This window comes from Calidris pugnax, unplaced genomic scaffold (assembly GCF_001431845.1).
Source record: "Calidris pugnax isolate Ruff unplaced genomic scaffold, ASM143184v1 scaffold63, whole genome shotgun sequence".
NCBI classification, from domain to species: Eukaryota; Metazoa; Chordata; class Aves; order Charadriiformes; family Scolopacidae; genus Calidris; species Calidris pugnax.
In genome coordinates this window covers 304,390-328,009 of record NW_015090852.1, presented here as the reverse complement: position 1 = coordinate 328,009, position 23,620 = coordinate 304,390, and the positions used below count along the sequence as shown (strand labels likewise).

At 38.8% G+C, this 23,620-nt stretch overlaps 1 protein-coding gene across 2 annotated transcripts in view; it reads left to right on the top strand.

Annotated features, from left to right (window-relative positions):
* RFWD2 (ring finger and WD repeat domain 2, E3 ubiquitin protein ligase) overlaps positions 1–23,620 on the top strand; it is a 160,987-nt gene that overhangs the window by 19,209 nt on the left and 118,158 nt on the right. For both annotated transcript variants that reach the window (XM_014943563.1, XM_014943562.1), the window contains exons 5-9: positions 1,403–1,522; positions 3,735–3,803; positions 12,788–12,847; positions 14,744–14,820; positions 19,851–19,908. In XM_014943563.1, the coding sequence (XP_014799049.1) occupies positions 1,403–1,522; positions 3,735–3,803; positions 12,788–12,847; positions 14,744–14,820; positions 19,851–19,908 (384 nt within the window). The remainder of the gene's footprint in view (positions 1–1,402; positions 1,523–3,734; positions 3,804–12,787; positions 12,848–14,743; positions 14,821–19,850; positions 19,909–23,620) is intronic.

Genomic DNA, 23,620 nt, shown 5'->3' with positions numbered 1-23,620 from the left:
TATATTAGTATGTTAAAGTTTGTCTTAAAAGCGTTAAGCAAGTCAACAAGATTTATAGTTTTATTGTTGTTCCAGATCAAAATTGAATTTTTGCCTCTGTGATTTCCACTGGCTCTGTTGAAAGTTGTGTAAAAAGTTGTGTTGTGTATGGTTGTTATGGTTTTTATTGCTCTTAAGCTAGCCCATACAAACCTCTTAGAAAATGTCTGGTTTAGATTGGATGGCATTTCTAGTTCTTGCAAACTAACAAGATTTTTATTTTTATTGTTGTTCCAGATCAAAATTGAGCTTTTGCCTCTGTGATTTCCACTGGCTCTGTTGAAAGTTGTGTAAAAAGTTGTGTTGTGTATGGTTGTTATGGTTTTTATTGCTCTTAAGCTAGCCCATACAAACCTCTTAGAAAATGTCTGGTTTAGATTGGATGGCGTTTCCAGTTCTTGCAAACTTAAATATTTTTATCTAGTGTCATAGCTTTTATAGAGCAGGATTTTTTTAATCCAGCTTTGTTTTGTAGAAGACCTAAAGACTCTCAGCTGTTCTTTTGTTTCCTGAGGCTCTTTTGTTTGTTGTGTGGGTGTTTATTTTTGTCAAAATTAGGTTGACGGTTGGACAAGATGATCTTTAAGGTCCCTTCCAACCTAGAAGATTCTGTGATTCTGTAATATAAGGCTATATTAGCATTAATCTGTTATTTGCCTTTTTCCTGTGCTAAAAGATAATTTATTTTTTTTACCTTTTTTACTGACAAAAAGAAGAGCAAACAGCCTGTAGGGAAGAATGGGCTGAATGGTAGTATGCTAGCTCCCTGAGGAGTCCTCCTCAGATCTAACAGGTTGAATGAGAAGATCACCCTGATAAGCTCCATCTTCTTTCCTCCTCTCATGTTTCACATGAAAATACTTTTAAGAGTAGTGTGGGAGGTGAGAATAGAAAAAATAGCTGATACTACCTTCTTCCATTTAAATTTAAGCATGAGGGCTTTATCTATGACTTGGTTAAAAAAATTAAAAGGTATTGCCACTTAACAGTATTTCAGATAGATGTAATCCAACTAAGCTTGGATAAACATTTTTATTTTTTCTTTCTCCCTATAGAAACATGTTCTCAGAAACTAGGGCACAAATCAGATAAAATTGTGGCTGTGAAATAATCTCTTCCTAGCAGCAGCAGCTACGTGCTCATAAAGTACAAATATCTTCCAAATAAGATAAGCAGTTACCCAGTAGGACAGAAGATCTGTATTCTCTACAAGTGGGAGAATTGGGAATTCTGATTCCTGAAAATTGTTTTGGAATTTTTACAAAGGGATGAAATACTGCAATGTTGTCTTAATATCTGTTGCTGGATGTAGCTCTGGATGCCTTGAACTCAGTGTCTCTCCAACGTCTCGTTTTCTTTCTAGAATGGCCATAGGTGGCAGATAATTCAAGATTTATTGGGAACTGATCAAGACAATCTTGACTTGGCCAATGTCAACCTGATGCTGGAGCTGCTGGTGCAAAAGAAGAAGCAGTTGGAAGCAGTAAGAAGGCTCCCTTGTCTTATTTAAATGAACACCATTGTCTAGTTAGCTGTTTTTTCTTTTCATGCTTTTGCTTCCTGAAGTAAGTTTCCATTGCCAAAATAATTGCTCAGAATTTTCTGCTGCATTTTGGTATTGAAAAGTTGGCCATCCTGCTGGCCTTTGTAGCAAACTAACACTTCAACTGCGACACCCTTAATATGCTTGTAGTGTTGCTGCTGGCAGGGTTGTGTAAACAGCAAGGGAAAATGGAAAAGGATAAGAGAAAGTCGTTAGCAGGAGAAATGCTTATGAAGATGTCTGCTAATTGACTGTTGCACAAGTAAATACCAGATCTGTCTTGGTAATAAGCATGATGAAGTCCAAAATATAGGTTAAGGAATAAACTCAATGAGCATGTGAAAAATATCACACCTTCTAGCTTCCACTGGAAGTGATTGAACCCGGATGACTGCCATCCCTGAAGAGTTTAGTATTTAGTGCTTGAAAGAAAAGTTCAGATGTTTTGTTTATGAGGCTGGTTTGAAGACTTACACAGTGTGTTCCTATGTTTTAACTGAAATATAGTTGGTTTGGGATAGTTCTCATGTACTAGGCCATTCCATGGTGTTGGTATCAAATGACCATTTTCCAGTTATGAAAGCCAGACCTTGTAAATTAAACTGGATTACAAAATCTGGCCTAGTGAACTTTGGGTAGAAGGGTGTGTTACGATGGTGCTTTAAAACTGGAGAGGAAAAGTTGTATTGGGAATGGTGTACCTTATTCACTCTTGCAGAATCAATATTTACACAACTTGTGGTTCTAATGGAAGGAAAATAATCCCCAAAAATGTTTACTGACTCCTAGCAAAACTGTTATGTTACCTTACTGTGTGGGGACTTTGTACATAACTTTTTTTTTTTATTGGGGTTCAGTGAAGATATGGTGAGAATATTGTCTCTAACTTCAGAGTAAACCCTCTTTTTTTGAGAAAAGGCTTTTGTCACATTTTTTTGTGTCATTTGTGACAAATCTGAAATGAGGACGGCACAGGAGTGAATGTATGGGTGCTTCTGAGCAGGAATATCTTTTAAGGATGCTAGGTCTTAAAAAGGAAAACACACCTGACACAGAAAAATTTAAAAACACTTTCCCTTTCTAGTTTTACTTGCCTCACTTTCATTATTGTCACAGGGTTTGGGAGGAAGAAAACAATCTCAAAAAAAAATAGTAGTAGTCTTAAATCCTGATCTGTTTACTTCTCCTGTCCCACCTGCCTTTAATGGATTCTCTGTGGTCCTATGTCTCGATCCTTCTTGAGTGTATGTTCACAATCCTTTAGTGGTAAATATTTTGGTAGGTTGTGAAAATAAGTCTCAGGATGCTGGGACAGGACTGGAATATAGGTTTTATTTTTCTTTCCTGTTGTGCTTCTCTAATGTTGTTCTGTCAAGTTTTTGGCCTATTTGGGTTGAAAATATTAAGCTGATAGTTGAGGTAAATGATCTGTTATGGAAAGATTGGAAAGGGATGTTTTAGTTTCACAACTCTATCATTGTCTTCCACTCTGGAGAAATCTTCAGGCATAATTTCTTTACATAAACACAAATATTAATTTTGAGGGGAGGTGTTTTTATTTAGATACTAAAGGATGATAGTTGAGGTAAATGATCTGTTATGGAAAGAGAAAGGGATGTTTTAGTTTCATGACTCTATCATTGTCTTCCACTCTGGAGGAATCTTCAGGTGTAATCTCTTCACATAAACACAAATATTAATTTGGGGGGGAGGTGTTTTTATATAGATACTTCATCCTTTAGTATGTTAATAACAAAGTGGATGCTAATAATCTTCCAAGGTAGAAGATAAGTCTGTGAGGAACCTGTGTTCCAAAACCAGTTTCAGATGCAGTAGTCAAAAAAGCTTTGTTCAACTTACTACTAAGTCTTCTGTGAGGAACCTGTGTTCCAAAACCAGTTTCTACTAAGTCTTCAAGTAGTGCATAAGCAAGAGATGCTACGATTTCTGCCTTAATGTAAAAACTTGTAACAAGCCAAACAAAACCTTAAAACCTCTGAGGCAAAACTACTATTCTTAAACTGCCCTAGTAAGCTATTTTTCTCTTCCTTTCCTCTCTTCCTGTGCTTAGTGTGGATTTCTGTGTATAAAATGAATGTTTGTTTCTCTTAAGGTAGTGTAACTCATACATACATTATTTACTGTGTTACAGGAGTCCCATGCTGCCCAGTTGCAGATCCTTATGGAATTTCTTAAAGTTGCCAGGCGAAACAAACGAGAGGTAACTTGCTTTGTGTTTCAGTGGGTGAAGTGTTATCTGCTGCTTCCTACCAGTTAATTTCTATTTAAGTGATGTGTTAGCCTGGCATCATCTCTGCAAAGAAAAAGGCAAGGCGCTTTTGGGGAAATCTCAGGCAAAATCAGGCAAGGCGCTTTTGGGGAAATCTCAGGCAGAGGACACATGGGTTTCAAGGAAAATCAATCTCTGTACATGTGACAGCTTCAATTTTTAATCGCTTGCCTTTTTTTCTCACACTAGTGAAGTGTGTGGGAAGAAGGGAACTTGAGGATAGAGATTCCCCAATTGTAAATTTACATGAAATTCTTGAAACAAGGTATTTTTTTCTGTGATGGGGAAAACTGAAAGATGGGGAAGGAGTGAAATTGTTGTTCTCAATTTTTTTTTCTTTTAGTGTATCAAATACTATGACTAATGCTGTGTCATAAAAGAATGAATATTCTGTGTTCTTTCATTATTTGTCTCAAAGTGAGTATCTTGAGGAATAAGAGAGGGTTCCATAATCCCATACATGGTCTTTCGTGATTTAGGACTTTAATTTTCTTATTCCTAGTATTTAGTGTTATTCAGAGAATTTCAGAGCTTGACCCATCTTGACTGCAGAACTAATACAGGCCCTGGCCGTTGTCCATTGGCACTCATTAAATGCCTTGCACTGAATCCCAGTGGAGCTTGAGGCACCATTAAGATATTGGGGAAGTTTCCTGGTAATGCTGCCTTTATCTAGGAGGTGAGTTGAGAAGTAGGTGCTTCAGGAGGTTCATACACAGCTTAGTTTGGGTGCTCTTCCTTGAGTAGTCCTGTGGTCATTCAAATGCAAGGGTGTTTGGGGCAGTACCGTGAAGTCAGTGCTGACTTTTTTCTCCTTCCCCAGCTGAAACTGAGTTAGAACAACTTTCACAGAAGGAGGGGCTGCTGATACCTACTTCTTTTTGCATGTGCTGAGTGGAAAGGATGAAAGGAAAGGAAATTGCATAGCTTCTGCTTTTTAATGTACTGTAGCACAGTGTTGCACCCCTATGACTATGATTTTCAGCACCTGGGAAACCTTTCACAGCTCATCTGTATCTGCCCTTGGCTTTAGTAATAATGTACAAGGATATAATGTCTTTTAAGGCTAAAGGAACTTAATTTTGGCTGCGTGTCCTCCGAACTCAGCCGTGGGAACATCCTGAAGCCTATTGGGACACCTAGCTTATTTCAGATCCTATCTGTCCCTGCTTTTGTGTTCCCTCTGTTGCCCAGACTTCCTCTGATGTTATTTCTTACCCCTCTTTATATTCTAATGTGAAATGCAGGCCGTCACATCTCAAAACACTTTTGTGCAGGCCTGTAAGTTCTGTCCTTGCCATAGTGGTTAGCGTCTGGCCTTGCAGTTTATTTTGAGGGCAATGAGGGCCTGTCAGACTAGGTAGCTATCTTACTTTTCAGTGGATAAGGATAAGAAAGATGAGAACCAGGGCAGAAGTGTGGAAAACATGGACCAGTGATTAGGATAGTTTTAGAAAGATACCAAAATCTGTATTCAGCAGTCAAGCTATAGCCAGTCAATGCTTCCTTTCCAGCAAGCCCTGAGGTCCACCCTGTAGCTGGTAGAGTTTGTGAGGAGTACTCCTTTCCTGAGGGAGTTTCCTGTGTGGATAATAAAGGAGCCACTGTTTGTGAAAGGGCATGAGTTACGCTGGTGGTTAAGAGGTATCCAGGCTGCAGAAGGCCTGAGGTGCTAGTTTGAAAGCTGAGAAGAGAGGTTTAGGAGGCCACCTTAATGCAGTAAAGCAGAGGAGGGTTATCAGAGCTTCAAAGTTTACTTTTTTTTTGATGCTGTAATAGATGACTCTAAGAAATAAGGATGGAACTCGAGAAACACATGTGGACCTTGGAATGCTGCTGTGATGTACTGCACATAGCCATGAGTCATATGAGCAGGCTTTATTATGTGGAGGAACACTACCTTTTTTTCCTTTACTAATTCAAACCTGCTTCTAGTAAAGATGGCTGCAGAGTAATGGCAGTTTCACTCAGTAAGCCATGGCTGTAACATTAACTTCTTTAAAAAAGCAAAAAAAGCTTATTTTGTGTATGACTAAGAGTGCTTGTTTCAAATTTTTTGGCTTAAATATTTAAAGGAATGGAATATTGCCTAGTAACTTTGTGTCCTAATATGCCTCTTTGAGAATTATTTATTGCATGATTTTTATTAACAGGTTTTATTTATTATGTACTGCAAGTTCTTATATGGAGAGTAGATACTTTGTTAGTTAATACAGATATTGCTTTAGAGTTAGTGTACCTGTATAATAGTTCATAAAAACATGTTCAGAGCGTATGGTTAACCCCCTCCTTGCTTACTTCAGTCAAGTTTTGTGGGCTGTTTTTCTCCTGCCTTCATGAAATAGTGACTTCTGGGCTTATTGGAGGGGGTTCATATCTAGGAGAAAACTGTATCTTTATAGACTTAAGAATTCAGAATATTACTGTAGTCAAGTATTTTGACAAATGTCTCTTTCTTGCACTTTCATCATTTCTCTAAAAGATAAATGTGAGGTTCAGCACCTGCAGAAGTTTCTATTAGAAATCCTGTTTTGACGTGTTCATAACTTTCCAAAACATTGATCTTTCGAGCTGAAATTTACTGTAGTTTTTTGTACAAAGGTATTTGCAAGTCCTTTTTCTTTTAAGTTTCTGTATTTTGTTTTCTTTTTGACCTATGGCAATGTGGCAAAAAAACAAATCCTTGGCAATAGTAATAGAAAAAATGTTCCTGCTTTGAAAAAGATTGAAAACAAATGGCTAAAGCTTGAAAATACTTTTTCAACAAAATAAGAGTTTTGGAGGGGAGAAATGTATTGATCATCTGCAATAGTTGGTTGTCTAAGGCAAACTTAGTGTGGCTGTGTGCCTTTCCATGTGTGTGCACAGTTAATTGAATGCACACTCCCCACCTTTTTTTTTTTTTTTTTTTTTTTTTTTTTTTTTTTTTTTTTTTTTTTTTTTTTTTTTTTTTTTTTTTTTTTTTTTTTTTTTTTTTTTTTTTTTTTTTTTTTTTTTGGATCCAGCAGTCTCTTCTGTTGAAATCAAAGATCCAAGGGGTCTGGAAGGTTAAATTTAATAATGAAAATACTTGATTTTGTGGGGTTTTTTTTATTACTGTTTTCAAGGGAAACCAAATGCAACAACTTGTGACTTTTTTAAAATTCATATTTCATGCCAGAGTTTTAATTCTGTTAGCTTAGCTGTGTTACATAAATACTTCTGCAAATTTAACTGTGTTTACTTTTACATGATCACATGCTCTTTCATCTTGAAAACTTTGTAAGAGAGCTGATATCAGTTAATGCAAAAAAAATTCTCCCTAGTTTTATAGTCTTGTCCTGTGAGGATTTGAATGTTACCAGATGAAGTTAGACACCACCGTATATATCATATATATAATTTGTTGTAAAACATTGCTGGCTCAGCTACCTGATGGATAGTGTTATTTCTGTGGAGTAGCACCATTGCTTACTGAAGGACAATATTGAGCTTAACAATTAGTACCACAAATCAAGTTCTACAACATACAGGTGATATTCTTTAAAATACATTCATACTCCTCTTGGCAGCTGTTGCTTCATTATTATGTTTTCTGGGCTTTTTCTTTCTAATAATATTGTATTAAGTCTCTCATCTCTAACAAACAAGACCTCTTTCATGTCTGCTAATTCAAGGGAGCTGTTTTCACCTGGTAGACATCCTGAGACAGAGAAGTAATCCTGAAATGTCTCAGGTTTGCTGCACTGAGTGCCTGCTCTGTATTTAAGAATAATATTCATTCTATTCAACTTCAAATGTACGTATCTATCCAGCTGTCTTCACTTACTCCATATTGTGAGCATGTTAAATACTAAAAAGAAGAGAAGTTATTAGTTATTGTGGGATAATTGCAGGGAATTATAAGCATGAGTTCTCCAGGGATGTCATTACCTTGTGTTAATCACTTCACCTGTCATTGTTCTGTGCATACACACATGGATGAACTAATGAGTAAGCAAGAGGAGGTGACAGAACTAGAAATCAGTCATGCTCTTATGTTGTCATATAGTCTTGATTACGTTCCAGGACTCCTGAGGTGAATTTATAGCTATAGTAATCTCTTTTTATATCCACTGCACTTAAATAACTGGTATTTTAAATCTATTTGCATTTCTAATCTGCTCAATGGGAGATGTGAGCTCTGACTGCAGTGATGATAAGCCAGGGATACAGCTACTCTATAAGCAGCAAGCTAGAGATTATCGTGTAGACATCAATGTATAATAGCTGACCCGCCTTACTGCAGTGGGGAGGTCTTTCCAAAGAAAGAGAGGGCAACCTACTAGGAGCTAAGCAGCATGTACAGTGATGTATTAAACTCTAAGGCAATTAATCTAAATATTTAGACAGCTTTGTTCCCTGCCCCAGATATCTTTCTCTTGTGACGCTTTTCTATCAGACTCTATCAGTAAGCCTTCAAAGCATTACTCCTGCAACCCAAACTGGAGGATTTAAATCAAAGGGGGAAAATTCAAGATATGAAACATATTTTTGATCAGCCAGGCATCTCCTTGCTCCTACCCTTAGGAATTCTGTATGTTAAACAACTCAACGAGGATGTCATTCTCAACTTTCTGCTAACTCTTCTTCAGCTAAGAGGAAATGTTTACCATTTAAAGGAAGTATTGATCAGAGAGAGGAAATATTCCCTGCAGATAAATCTGTTATAGATGGACTGCCCATGTGTCTAAAAGGCTTAGATGCCACGTTTCACCAATGAAAGTGACTTGCAGAGGCTCAGGTGTTCTTGTCTTCACACGGAAAGAATCCTTGCACCTCTTCCACTTGTGCAAAGACTTAGTAACAGTGAAGTTCTATGTCAAAATAAGTGAGATGTGCAATTAATTTAAAAGGCTAAAATCTCTCTGAACTCTGAAGATTACTTCCTTGCCATAGTTGCCCTGTGTGTTGTAATAGGCTCTGTATCTGAAGCAATAATGGAAGGAAAACCCAGAGACAGACAAGACTCCCAACATGTTTCCAGAGAGAAATTGATCTTGCTGTGGTGTTGTTGGTGAGGTATTGAGTTCTATGGTAAGAAATTCATTTCACTGAGTACCTTCAGGAGAGGTTCAGCTGTTGATACTTAAGTTTACACTCAAGTTTGTTAGAGGAGTAGTTGATGGAAGAACAAGAGGTAGGAAGGGATCATGTTGGATGGATGAAATTGTGGGATAGAATGAAGATATTATCTACAGAGACTACCTGACTTATCCTCCTCATCTGGACAGGTGATATTTTTCACTCCATCCTGGTTGGCTATGTGTGTCTGAGGAAAAAAGTTGTTCCCTCTGGTATTAGTCTTGTCTGTTTTGGTCTGCAGCATATATTGTGATGAATATACATCGAGGGGTTTAGATTGGAGCCTTGATGATGTGTGATTGAACATAATGCGACTTGCGACATTTCGAAAGTGTGAATGCTCTGTTTAAGCTGCTCAGTGCAATAGTGTTGGTGTTTTCACAGTATTTCTGTAGAAAATAACTTCTGCTGTTCTTTGCTTATGCTTTTTCAAGAAGTGGAAAGGCAGTTGGTGAAGGGTATATGACTCCTTCCCTCATGCATTTTCTAGGCTGTCTCTGGCACTGGGAGGCTCTGAGCTTTTAGTTTTTTGCAAACATTTTGAACTGGCACTGGGAGACCCAGTCAGGACTGCTTTCTGTCCGTGCTGTACAAACACAAAGGATGAAGTCACTGCATCCTGAGGGGCTCTCTGTCCAGGAAAAACAGGAAGCCTGAGGATGAAACCTCAGCACTGTGCCCAGCTATGCTTGTTAGTAGATAGCCAACTGAAATCAAACTGAACATGACCTGGTATTTAGCATTGTGTAAGTTCAAATTAATATTTCCACCCAGGAGTCTTATGTGGAAATTCAGTACAGCGGGGTTTCTCTGTCTCTGAGCAGCTCTAAACAGGGGGTTTCTCTTCATCCACATAGTCCAGGGCTGAGATTTGTCTCTGAAGAACTCTGTATGTGTGTCTAAGTTAGCTTCAGACTTAAACTAGAGAGTTTTCGGGGGAACAGCCTTGTGGTTGTGAAAAGGGTTTGGATCTGAAAGTTTACCTAAAAAGAATGATATAAGAGCCTGCGTTTCCCTCTGTGGTAGGTTCTTGACTTGAATGTCTGAAAACCATTTTCCAGAGCTCATAAGGAACATAAGCTATTTTGAGGTCATAATTTTTCTTCTGTATTTATGTGTTTGTGTGTAATGGGGGACCAGAACTTTATACACCAACTAACTGTAGTTTATTCAGTGGAGTTGAAATCATGAGGTTTAACTGCTGAATTGAAGCCTTGCCTTCTCCTTGTCCACATGGGCATCTTCAGTTCTGCAAAAGCATCTGTGTCCGAGAAGAGTTTATAGTATGTGCTTCTATTTTAGCATACATTTCAGTGTTCATTCTAAGTGTTTTTGCTGACTTAATCTGAAGTTTGACAGGTGTGATTCTGCCCATCATCAGGACAGGACTTGGCTTGCTTTCTGTGCCCAACATAGTGAAAATCAAATTAAGGGCCCATAAATCTGGATATACTGCAAGGACTATAATTCATTTGGCTTTCCTTAAATGTCCCTCAGTGGCTGGCAATTATAAATCAGTAGTCTCATTTTTCAAAGTTTAATTGGAATGAATGTGGACTGATTTAAGGTCTTTGAAAAATTAAAGCTAAACCATGAAATACTTGAGCCAATGTAACAAAAAAAAGTCTCAATATGTGCATTAGTAATTCATTTGATACTGACAGTATAAGAAGACTTTTCTTAACATAGGCATGAAACACACTTGGGTACTTTTTAGACTTGCTACTATCAGGTAGGTTTATGGTACATTCAAATTGCTTGCCATAATATAACTGGAAGGAAGAATTAATATATGAAGCCCTAGATCTTGTACTTCTGACTTCTGTGCAGTAGTTAATAAAAGCTGGCCAGAAAAAAATGTCTCTGCTCTTGTCCCTATAAAAGGTCTCCTGTTTGTGATGGCAACAACCGTCATCTGTTTTTCTGTTGTCCAGTTTGGCTGTAAGCCAGCAGCACATTGTAGATAGCTCTTTTCCTTGCTGTAATTTTGGAACTTCTAAGTGTTTTTGTAACTTCTTTTTAAATGGGATTTATGAAAGCAGGGGACTAATGGTATTTGTCTGCCAGAGCTGAGCGCAGGCAGGACTCGGGCTCTGGAAGTGTCACTTAACTTCACCACTAATCTTGGAGCTATAGCACCACCTGCTATTCTTGCTTTAGGTGTTGCAAGTGAAAATGGAATTATCTGTTATGGTGTAGTGGTTTGTAAATTATCTGTGGCAGTCTAGTTTTAAACTATTAAACTTGTGCTGTCTGTGACTCAAATCAAATAAACTGAAACCTTCAGAGCAGGAAGATTAGGATATGAACACAATGTCATCTCATTCTAAGAAAGGAGCAGCCATGTTAGAAATAGGTGTGGACACATCAGTCATTTCTTCTCCTGCCTTCAGGGACAGAAGCTTTTTTCAATGTTGAAAAGGTAAATTAAAATTAAAGCAGAGCATACAGACATTTGGAATGTTGATCAATAGCAGGGGTTTAAGTGGTGGGTGTGTTTTTGTTTAAGCAAAACTTTCTGCCACTTAAAGGATTAAGCTTAAGCACTTGAGGGAATAAGTCTTTGGGAACAGCTTGCCAAATGTTCTTGGGAATATGTCATTCTAAGAGTAATATGTCTTGCAATACTACTAACTTTGGATTTGGGCAATTGATACTACCTTGTAAATTCAAAATGACAAAAATTTGTCTGGCCTTTAGAGAACATGTTGTGCTTAATAAGCTTTCAGTGGACTTGCCAACTTGGTAACAGCTTCTGGTCAGATGCCACAGTGCTAGTTGTCAGTAGATTTTTATTTTTTTTTATTGTGAGTTGAGGAGAGTCAGATGGACTTTCAGTTCTCAATGTATTCAATAGACTTGTGCATCTTACTGAACCAGACTCGCCTTGGACTTGAGATTTTTCTGTTTAGATCCAGAGTTGGAGCTCTCACCTGGAAAAGTGCGTGTGTTTGAGTCTTGCAAGGCTGGGTATAGTTTGTGTGGATGTTTGGGTGGGACACATCTGCTGGATGAGGGTGGGAGTTACAGCTGGTAAGCAGATGATGCTCTTGCTTAAGGGTAAGCAGTCACCAAGTCTGTGGCTTCACAGTTGCTAGAGATGAGTGAAGGTGACTGAAAAGTAAGTTCAAAAACCTGACACAAAGAAGGGAAAAGGGCTGTTGACTGGTGAGAGGGGAAGTCCCCTTCTGACCCTTTCAGGGGTAGCCCTTGGATTGACTGGAGTTTAAGGTGTAATCCATGGTAAGTATCACACCTTTGAAAGAAATGCCACGTGGTGCTTGCTTGGTGCTGGAGCAAATGTCTCTGGTCATAAGAGATGTTTGCCAATCTGAAAATGTTGTCAATAACTTTAAATTGGTTATTGGCACGTAAACTGCTAGCGTGAGAAATACTCTTAACACCTTTTAGCAAAGCATTTCATGTTTTGTTGAAGGGTGAAACGATCACAGTTTAGTTCATGGTGGTTTTTTTTCTAATTATGTTCAGTGTTTGTAAACCAGTTATACCTTGCATGGAAGATGTTAGAGCATAAAAGTATTAGTTTGAATAACGTGGGTCTCTTTGTGATTGATATCAAAGTACCTCCTGCTCATTTTTGTACTATTTCACAATAGCAACTTTGTCTTGAATCTGGTTTATGTGCACACTTGTGTTAATCTGTGCCTACAAACTTCCTGCCTAGTGACTTTTGAGTCGTGTAGCACACTAGTTAAGATAGTTCAGGTTCCTTTCTGAAAAGATTGTAATTTATCTTGGTGGTGATGCAGAGTGCAGATTGATTTAGACTTTTCCCATTCTCTTATCCACAGCAATTGGAGCAGATCCAGAAGGAGCTAAGTGTTCTGGAAGAAGATATTAAACGAGTAGAGGTGAGGTGCCCAGACATTGTTCTGACTCTGGCAATTTTTCACTTTCATCAAGCTGTCTGCCTTGCTGTGGGGCTGCTGTGTTAAATTTATGGCATTTGAGTCAGTAATGGGAAAACGAACAGATGATGGTCTTTCTTTAATTTGTTCATTTAGGTGATGCCTGCAAGTTGCAGGTTGGTAAGAGGGGTCTTTGTTGAAACCTAGCTCTTATATAATCATATCTTTCAATTTGTTTGTGTTGGTACTAAGTATTTTAGAATAATTGCTGGAAATCAACAGCTGGTGTATTGATCATAACTAACAACTTTGGTGCGTTGCAGTGTTCTGGCTATTTTCATGGGCTATTTAAATCTTAACAGATTGCCACTCTTCAAATGGAGAGGTATTGGGGGGGTGCACAAGAGAGCTGTAATAGAGGGTCTGGGTAGGAACAGTACCAGCTCCTGCTGCAGGTCAAAACAGAAGGAATCTGTTGCCTCCTGATACAATTTTCTTAATTCCTTAATGATGGGGCTCTCTTGAGATTTTTGTTAAGAACTATTCTCCAAGTATTTGTAAACCCATCAGTTCAATCCTTTTGTCCTTATTGACTCCTTAGGTTCCTGGTTGGTTTTTTCTCTAATCATTCTAGTGTTTTGATCTTGGAGTAGGAAATCAGTGTTTCAGGAATGCATCAGACTGCCACCTCTCAAAATAGCATTCCCTTAAAGCTTCTTGGGAATCAGTCTGCAGGCCTGCTTCTCTCTTCTTACTCATCTCAAGCAGTCAGCATGAGCTCCCAGCCACTGCCCAAAAGCCTTTTGGATTTCTTTACTTCCGATTCATATGCATGCTGATAAACTATCAAAATATAAATAGAATTGACAACCGCAGGAACTTCTCTTCAGCTGATAGCTATGCAAATTGTAACTTGGTAGATAACAGCATTTTTCAGAACTATTTCCTTAAATGTTTCTCAGTTCTTGGGAAATAAATACACCTTAGCGTGTTTCCTTGAGACTGGGGAAAGTAAGTCTTCAGATCTAGGAGAAGCTATTCCCAAAGCTGTGGGATTCCTCAGAGTATCTAGCTCCCTGCTTTTCTTGCTCTTCAATCAGGTGCTTCAGTGGACTGCAGCTGGGGTACGTATCTGTTGTGTGATAGTGACCTTGGTTCTGACCTCTAAAGCCTGGGATAGCTCTCATAACAAATATCCTACTTTCTGCCTAGCAACTAATGGGCACCTAGTGGGAATTTGAAAAAGCACCAGTAATGTTGTCCTGGAACACTTTGCCCCCCTAACTAATGAGCTTCAGCATCCTGCATAGCTTCCATTTCTTGAAGAGATGAAAGGTACAGCCTCATACTGGGTACAGAGCAGTGATTTAGTCTGGCAGCAACAAAGCCAAGTTGATGTGTCAAGTTTCCCTTGTGCACTTGCCCCACAGAAGATTGATAGATCCTCTTTTAAGTCTAGAGCACGATACCACCTTTGCCCTGTCATCTTGTGACTGTTCTTGCCATGACCAGCATTACTTTCAAGTGCAAAGGCTATTAGGTAAAAGCTTGCACCTATCTCAAATGCAGTTACAGCTTGCTTGTTCTGCCATGTTTAAGGGAGGTGCTGGGTTAGAGACAATTGAGTGGTAACCAAATCCATTGACTTTTGGAGTATGAACTTCAGAACTGCCTCTTTGGGGGCAAAAAGCAGTTGGAGGATTTCTGAAACCCAGTTTGAATCATAATAGGGGAAGAAGTCGTCTAAGAAAACAAATGTTTCTTTGGGAGTAGTAAAGGTTTCTAGATGAGAGTTGAATAAATATAGATGCAGTTGGTTATCTGCTTGGAAAACAAAAATTACAGTGCCTGCTACTCGTATTTTTGTCAGCTTTGCTGTAATGTGGCTTTTTCTTTCAGGAAATGAGTGGCTTGTATTCCCCGGTCAGTGAGGACAGTACGGTGCCGCAGTTTGAGGCTCCCTCACCTTCACACAGGTATGGAGCTTGCAACTCAGAACTTGGATTTCAAGCTGTACATATTCCACTATACTTGCTAGTCCTCTCCATGCCATGCCCAAAATACAAGAAAAACTACTTTTTTTTAAGTGCCATACAATATTTTCCTGTTCTGTTTTTGATTGATGTGAACTTTATGCAAACAAAGTAGAGAAGAAAAAGCTATCTGAGTCTGCACTTGGATGAAAAGTTTCCTTTAAACCAGATGCTGTGGAAAGCTGATGGTTTAAAATGTAGTGGGGATTAATTAACTTGAGTCATAAGCCTTTGCTATGGTATGAAATATTACTGTTAAATACATGCTGTCTGAATGTTATGCGGTTCTGCTTGGCATATGAAAAGTCTTAACTTTGTATGATATTGGTGTGCTCTGACTTCCCCACTCAGTGTGAATGACTAAAAGTATGGGCTCACAGGATCAAAATTTAAAATATATGGCCTATTGATTCTGTTTATCTGCTGGCTGTTTTGATTTAATGAAATGCCTTTCTAGTAACCTATTTTCAACATGGCTTTTTTGTCTGGAATATTGTGAGTCTGGTTTCGTGATGATAAAATTGCAGATGCTTCTTGTGTCCAAGTTGCATGTGCCAAGGTTTGAAATGCTCTACTTCTTCATAGCGGTGTGTTTTGATTGTAAGAAAGCTCTGATTTCACAGGGTCAAGTTTTTAATCTCTCCTACCTCTTAATATTTCTCTAAACTGTTGATGTCTCTTATAAAATTGTACTGGTACCTTTTCTGCAATTAGCAGCTTTAAACCTAATAGCCCAGAAGTAGGTAGGAAAAAAATGATCAGATTTCCTCCCTGACAGAGATCTAGATACAGTGCTCTGGTAAGGAGCCCGGCAATGTTGCCTGGGATTTCTTACCAATATGTTATTTCTGGACACCAAGACCAGAATCTTAATTTTTTCTATGAAGCTCTGACTGGCCCAGGGGGAAAGGACAGCAGTATGGCTAGGATGGATGGGAATAATGTCTGTTACTCTGCTCTTGACTGCTTGTTTAATTTTTTTGGGTGCAGATGTGGGTTTTTTTGATGTGGGTTACTGCTGTGTTGCCAAGAAGCAGTTTTGTGAAGCTGATGAGATTCTTGTCGGGTTCTACTAGTTTTCTGATTATTGGTTATTAAAAAGATCACTTGTTGCTTGCTTCATGGTACTGCTGCTTGGGGAGAACTTGAGCACTGGGCTGAATTTCTTACGTGTTGAATGCCTTCAGCCCTTCAGCCCTAGGAATCTTTATTTTTTTTTTTTTAACAGAAGATTGTACTCATGAGTAGAAATGTGTCTCTCTTACTTGAGCCAAGCTAACAAACAAGCTCCCAAATAACACTTTTTTTTTTTTTTTTTTACCTGATGAAAGCTAGAAGAGCATTTTAAGCCCAAAAGTTTTGGTGAAAGAGTTGCAGGGGGTGTGGTGGGGAGGGAGGTGGAAATCTGCTGTGACGCCTACACTGGTTTCAGTCTACTGATAATTTCATACTATTCCTTTAAGCCTGATCATTTCATGTCCTAGTGTCAATCATTCTCAGTTCTTGTGTTTGAAGATGTAAGATAGTGTCCAGAATATTTTAGTGACTTTGGATTGGTGTACTTCACCCAAGGGTCTGCTGGGAGCTGGCCAGGTGAGACCATGGCAGGTGCAGAGACCACGGGCTCTTTCTTGCCTGATCTTCTTATGCTTGTCTGGTTCCATCTTGGGTATATCTTGAACCTCTGGGGTTTTCCTCTTACAACATATTAGGGGTGTGATCCCCTCAACATCCTATTATATCTGGGTTGTCTTTTTCTCTTGGCTTGAAAAGACTGTTTCTCAATGACATTCCTGTGCTGAGGAGTAGTCTTGAGTGGTTGAAGAGAAAATAGTACCTAAAGGAAGTGTCTGAACAGACATCAGTCATTTCCAGACTCTTGTAACTTCTGTCCCTGCCCTGTTCTGACAGTTTTGTATAATTCAAGTAATTGAATTGATTTGAATTACCAGAATCCAGATTCCAGAAAGGTCTATCGCTTGTAACTTATTCTCTTTTCAAAATTAAATGTAGGTTTCAGAGAGTATCTCAGGCTGTAACTTTGATTCCTCCTTGGAAAGAATGCTGCAGAGCAGCTGATAGGAGCTTTAAAATATGCTGATTTTTTTTCAGCTCTGTTAACTGAAATATTTAATCTCCAAAGTGCATTTTAGAGATGCTGTGAATCACTAAGAATGAAATACAAAGATAGCTTGGGATGGTTTCACTTCCATCTTGAAATGTTATTAAACTTGCAGATAGTTATTAACTTATCAGTGAATTAAAATGGTATCTTTAAATTGGAATATAACTTGTTAACATGCTTAACACCCTGCTAATGTAATATAATTGTATAAAATTTTACTAATGTGTCTTATAAATAGTACAAGTTTATCACAGACCCTTGCTGAGATGAAGAAAGACTTCTTAGCCTTTGAATTTAAAGTTCAAGAAAATAAGAGTTCTTTGGTATTCAGTTTTATCTGGTCTCTAGTGACTTGCCCTTATTCATCTACTTCCTCTAAATCACAGGCTTGCTTCATTAATTCTCTGCCTCTTTTCATTGTTTGTAGCTTTTTTTTTTTGCTGCACTCCTACCATCTTCAAAATATGAAATTACTATGCCTCCCCATCTTCCTTCATAAGTTCTTTAACAAAAAACCTAAGTATGGCTATCATGTTCAATGCATTCTCAGCTTCAAGAAACACGTGTTTTCTCTTACGCTTGTGCGGGGTATGATGAAATATTAAATTGGGTAATGGCACAGCACTTGTTTACAGCCTTGTAGATTGCTGGGCTTGTATACTAATAGAGAACAAGAGGGGAAGAATAAGGGAAGAGAACAAATAGTTCTGTTTTGGGTTTTTCTGAACAGGCGGGTGTGCTATTTTTGCTACCAGTAAATGCTGCAAACAGGAGATACGAATAAGCAACTTCTCCATGACTGCATATTCAGGCAGTAACAGCAATAATAAACTATCACTCTAATAGGAGTTTCTGGGGAAAGATTCCGATCTAAAAATTGGTTTCCTGGTAACTCTGATTCAGTTATCGCAATTCTGATCTATTTCCCCTCCATTTGTTCTAAGTACCCCCTCCCGCCCCCGTAAGGGTATAACAAATGGGATTTATAGACTGTGGGTTGCTGCTTTTTTGTTGTTGTTCTTCCAGCTTTTTTAATATGTCGTGTTAGTGTAGCTGAATTTTCTAATTGACCTAATGTTGCAGCTTTTTAAAAAGAATTCAGGAGGAACTTTTGTAATTTTCTGATTATTTCCATCCTGTTTTTTAAAAGGGAGGAAAACATTCAAGCATTTGCCAGTTAACTCTGCTACAGGCACCGCACAGAAATGACTTGGAATTTGTATTCTGGTTAGGGAGATGACGTCTGCACTCTTGAAGGTTTTACATCACCAGACAACCTGCAGCAAAACGAGACCAGACGCTCTAAGTCTGTGTATTTTGCTGTTAATTGCCACAATACCTGTCTCAGAATGGAGTACTTTTTCATTGCTTTCCAGCTGAGCATCTTACTCATGCAGGATCTGCTGTATGTGTTTCATTATTTCGTGCGGCCACATTCTAATTTAAAGTTCATTGTCCCCAACCATGCCTGAAACAGCTCTGCTGTTTTCTCCTTTGCAATAGCTTGCAGCAAGTAATGATTTTTATCCCTCAGATTTTCTTGGTTTTCAGCTTTTGTCTTGCCTGTAACAGAAGCCGAATCAATCTCCTCTTACAAGTTAACCACTAATGAGACTTTAAAATCATCTCTCATCTTCTGTTTCTACTTCCCTCCACCTCCAGGGGGGCTTCAAACATTCAGAGAAATATTGAAGCACTGGTACCACCGTTTCATGCTTCTAGACTTAACAGGTGCCCTGACCAGCATTTTATCCAAACCACTTGTTTTATGACCAAGAATGTCAAGTCTATGCATCAATTCTGGCAGCTGTTACATAAACATCAATAGGTACAATCATCTTTTACAAAACCAGGACCTATAGCAGTGTTCTGGCAGCTTTTTAAAGAGACCTTCTGCTTTCCCAAGCAATGCTTAAATCTAAGGTTACCTCGTAAGTAAGACTGAGAAGAACAAAGCCAGATAACTCCTTTTCTGTCCAAGCCAAATGACATAGCAGAAATGAGTTAAAGATTTTTTAGAAACAAATCATGGTGGTGTTTGTAATGTGTTCTCCATAATAAATTATGTTCTTGTGTACGGATCTTTACTTATCCTAAAAATATTTTAAATTTGATGGATAAGGGTGCTTTAATCTGACTGTCTTACTGTGAGAGCTAAACATGTGCAAGAATACTGAATGCCCTGTTTTCTGCTTAGGCCAGAGATCCTTTTGCAGTTTTCAAAGTTAAATCTCTTGAGTTTGTGTATGCTGTGTGTTCAAAACAGTGATTTAAGGTGTGTTATGTCATAGAACTATGTGGCTATATAAGGTGTAGCATTTTCTAATAGTAATCCTGGCTGTCAGTATATTTTTTTTTTAGTTCTGTGTTTCATTACTTGTGTCTGTTTTGTGTGTCTTCAGAGATGTCTGCAATAGTAGCTTCTGTCTTAAGCTGATTCCTCCAGCTCTTTTCACAGAGCTGTTTCAATTGTTATGGCATTAAACTTTGTTTTTTGAAAGGAACTGAAAACCAATGATAGCATGTTATTTTCAGAATGTCTTATCCTGCATATTTCATACAAAAGATGTGCTTTTGCATTCTAATTACAAATTATTAGATTGCACTACACATAATTGTGTGTGACAGCATTCTGCTGCAAGATCCCTAGCTTTAAAAAAAATGAAAAATAAAAAAAAAAATCCCTCCCAAACCCCCAAACAAAAAAATAACCTTGTGTTCCCTGTCTGTAAAATGAATTTCGAAGGCGAGTATGCTGCAGGATGTAAAGGGGGGGGAATAACAGGTTAAAAATGATAAAGGATGATTGTACAGTAATTTAAACAGACTATTTCTTTTGGTTTTGCAGTAGTATTATTGATTCCACGGAGTATAGCCAGCCTCCAGGCTTCAGTGGCAGTTCTCAGGTAAGGAAATACATGTGTCTGCACGGGGGCAACGGGAGAGTGGATGTGGAGGTTGGGCAGAGATTAGGTACAGTTCCATTTATCTTCAGGGTACCAGTCAACAGGAGTCCTGCAAATGCTTTTAACTGGTTATATGGACAAACTGGAGCCAAGACTACAGCTGTAGGAATGACTGTGCATGATTGTGAGTGTCCACAGTGACGCCATCAAAGTAATCTGGTGTAATATATTTCAATACGTGACTTTATTCCCAAAGCTGACTCCTCTGCAGAAGAGGGAATATTTTTTTTCTCTTTGTCTCTTCTCCCAAGTGGGCAGCACTGGGGAAGGAAGGTAAATCCCTGACCCTTTCAGTTGACTGAAATAGCTTTGGATCAAGCTTGACTTTCCAAACAAGAAACATGAATTCTCCAAACGTACAGCTGTTTGTAGCTTGTCCTTGTTAGGGCTTTACAAACTGTGTTATAAATTCACATAGAGGGTAAAAAGTTGCATATACAGTGAAGCTGTTTGGCAGGCAGCCTCTGAAATGTCTGATCTACAGGGCTTCCTGAATGCCAAACAGCACAGCTACAGTTTTGCAGCTCAGAGTGATTCAGCTGGGCTGGGAAGATGACACTGGTACCCAGCTGACAGCTTCACAAAGGTTAAAGAGTTTTGATTTAGATGGACAGACTGACTGGTGGTTACATGTCAGCTTGTGCCTTTGGTGCTCTCTGGTGGTGGTGGACCATCCATGGCACGCAACTATGTCAAGCTGGTAAATAAAGTAGAAGTGTTGTTGCATCTTATTTGGTGGAGTAAAAAAACCACCAAAATTTTGGAGCTGATGCTCATGTATTTGTGCATGCAGGCTTTTTGGTTTGTAGCTGTATAATTAATTGGTGATTAGAAATTCCTCTTTATTAATCTTTAGAAAAATGCTTGTTGTTCCTGCTACTGTGGTCTGGGAGACTTTTGCCTGAATAAAAGATTCTAGCTCTACCTCAGTTCAGATGGCAAGTGAAATGTGGTTGGAGATCTTATGTTCAGGACTCTGATGTGGTATAGCGTGTCTGTTCCCCACTGACACTACTTGTCTCTTTTCTTTCTATTTCAAAGACAAAATTTAATAGCGTAGCTGTACTTCTGGTAAGCACACAGAACAAACAACTCAGACTTCCTAGTCATTCTGTGTGACAGCCTTACTTGTGTGAGAATAATCTTTTTTGTCCTCAAATGCAATTTTTTTTTCCTCAAGAGTGCAACTTCTCTCTAGTGCAAATTTTCAAATTAGACTGCAATATATGTTTGGATGGGGAGTTTAAAGAGAACCGTTGAAGTTAAACTCTTCATTGAAAGGTAGTTTAATATCAGCAAGACTTTTACCATGAAAATAGTTTGAAGAATATACATTCAATTGTGCTATTTTCTGACTGTTGGTCATGGCAAAAATTGTAGATTGGGCACTGCTGGCAGAAAGAAGCTATGTGAGGATGGACAACGTGGTAAGTATTTGCCTGCTGTGTGATACACCTGCTTGGGTCTCTGGAGGAAGATCTTCCCAGAGCAGGTCTCAGACTGGCACGTGACAGCCCAGCTGTGCTTGGAATCAATCTGCATTAACCCATCTTCATCAGATCCTCCCCAACTAAGCATTTTAAGCTGCTCATGTTTTATCAAAACATTTATTGCATTTCTGTGAAGTCTGCTCCCTGGTTAAGCAATACTGGGAAACAGGAGTTTAAACAGGACAGGAGAGAAAACATAGCCAAGCAATTTTTATTCAACTGCTAAAACTATTATGATTGTCCTAGTTGAGAACATAAATTAATGTATACTCTGTTGTAAAGTGATCTTTCTCAATATAATTACTTTGTGCATTGCTCATGAACATGTTCTTTGGGAAGAATTTATATACCACAAAGCTACAGGATGGTTTTCTTCCAGAAGCTGAGCTTCAGAAGTAAATAGTGGACAAGTCACATAGGCCCTGGGGAATTCTCTGGGTGGTATTTAGTGGCAGTACTTTCCTGCTAGAAATAAGGAGCTTGTGTGTAGCTGTGAAGCTTTTCTACAGTTGTTAGAGGACTCTTCAGAGCACCTAATGGAGTTCAGACACTAAAATCACACTCTTATAACACAGTAAAACGTGAGCAGCTTAAAATGCTTAGAGAGGATCTGATAGAGATGGGTTAATGCAGGCTGATTCCAAGCACAGCTGGATTACCACATGCCAGCCTGTAGACCTGCTCTGGGAGGATCCTCCTCTGGAGACCCACCAGGAGTATGGCACAGCAGGCAAATACTTGCCATGATTGATACCACCTTGGTGTGGACTGGGCTCAGATGGCAGATCAGACTTGGGCTTGGGTTAAAGCGCTTATTGTGTCCCAGGTTATATTGCACATCACGTCTGAAGTTGAGACTGAAGTGATTGCTCTTCGATGCTTGAAACCGTCTTGAGCCCTAATCACTCCTGATGTGCTGAGAGAGGCTGGAGACCTTGCAGGCTGCCATGCAAATATAATAGGAGGATGCTGTAAAAGTGTTCTGTTAAGTATTAGAACTGTGAAGTTGTGTTAGAAGGCTTTGGGGTAGGAGTGCTTTCCAGTGTTCTAGTTGTGTGTTGACACTGGAGTTGCTTTCAAGGTGAAACAAGCTGCATAAACCATAGGTGCCATCAACATGTAAGTGTGAGTCACAACGTCGATGTATATGTTGCCAGGGGCCTCATGCAGGAAGCAGCATCTGGAGGTTTCGTTGTTTGGGGCTTCCTTTTTCCCTAAAACATGACATTACTGTTCATACAGGTATAAACAGAATTTGAGTGGGCTCTGAACTTAGTTTCTTCTTGTTGGCTTGCTTGGTGGTTGTAACGAAGACAGCCTGTTCTCTTGTGCAGATTGAGTGGGAGTTGTACACGGAGTTGGTTTCGTTAGTGCCATTGAGTGACATTACGGACCTTGTATGTGGTCAGGGACGTTGTTCATTAGGAAGCTTGGTGGTTCTCAAATCTTCTAAAAATTCCCCAATAGCTTTGAGCGTGTGATACGTGAGTCTTCTTAAATACCAACTGAAGTGCTCTTCATGCTTCTTGTGTAGGAGAGGAATTGTATCCTAGTCCTCACTAGTGATTAAAATAGGTACTATATTTTCAGTGTTCCTTCAGGAAGACAGCATATCTATGTAGTTTCAATCCTTTGCTTTTACCTCTCACTATTAGTGCTTGGGTAGGTTGGGAAATAGCTTTAATGATGAGTTTCATAGACTTGTTTTCAATTAACCTTTGAACTTCATGGTGTCTTCTGCTTCTGTCCTAATTTGCTTAGCTTCATGGAGAGTTACGGACTTGCTTCAAAAGAAATAATCCAGTAACTAACTCCTTAAAATAAACACCACCTCCTCTTTTTAATGAGCTTTCTGCCAGGGATCTAGGGAGTATTTGTTGTACAGTCTGTTTGATTTGTGAAGCTGGAAGCCCCGTATCTTTGGCCTCTACTATCTATCTGTATAAATGCAAGACATGACTCCCCAAGGGTTGCTGCTGTCTGTCCTGCCTCTGAGGCTGGAATTAGTAGATTTGCAAAGGTTCAGGACACAAGAACTGTCTAAAAGCAGTTTTTTCTTGTTTGTCAAATTAAAAAGTGCAACTGAGGACCTTAAGAATAACTGTTGACAGTGTCAAGATTTTAACTTACTGTTGTTTTCCACTTCTGACCCTTCACATGCA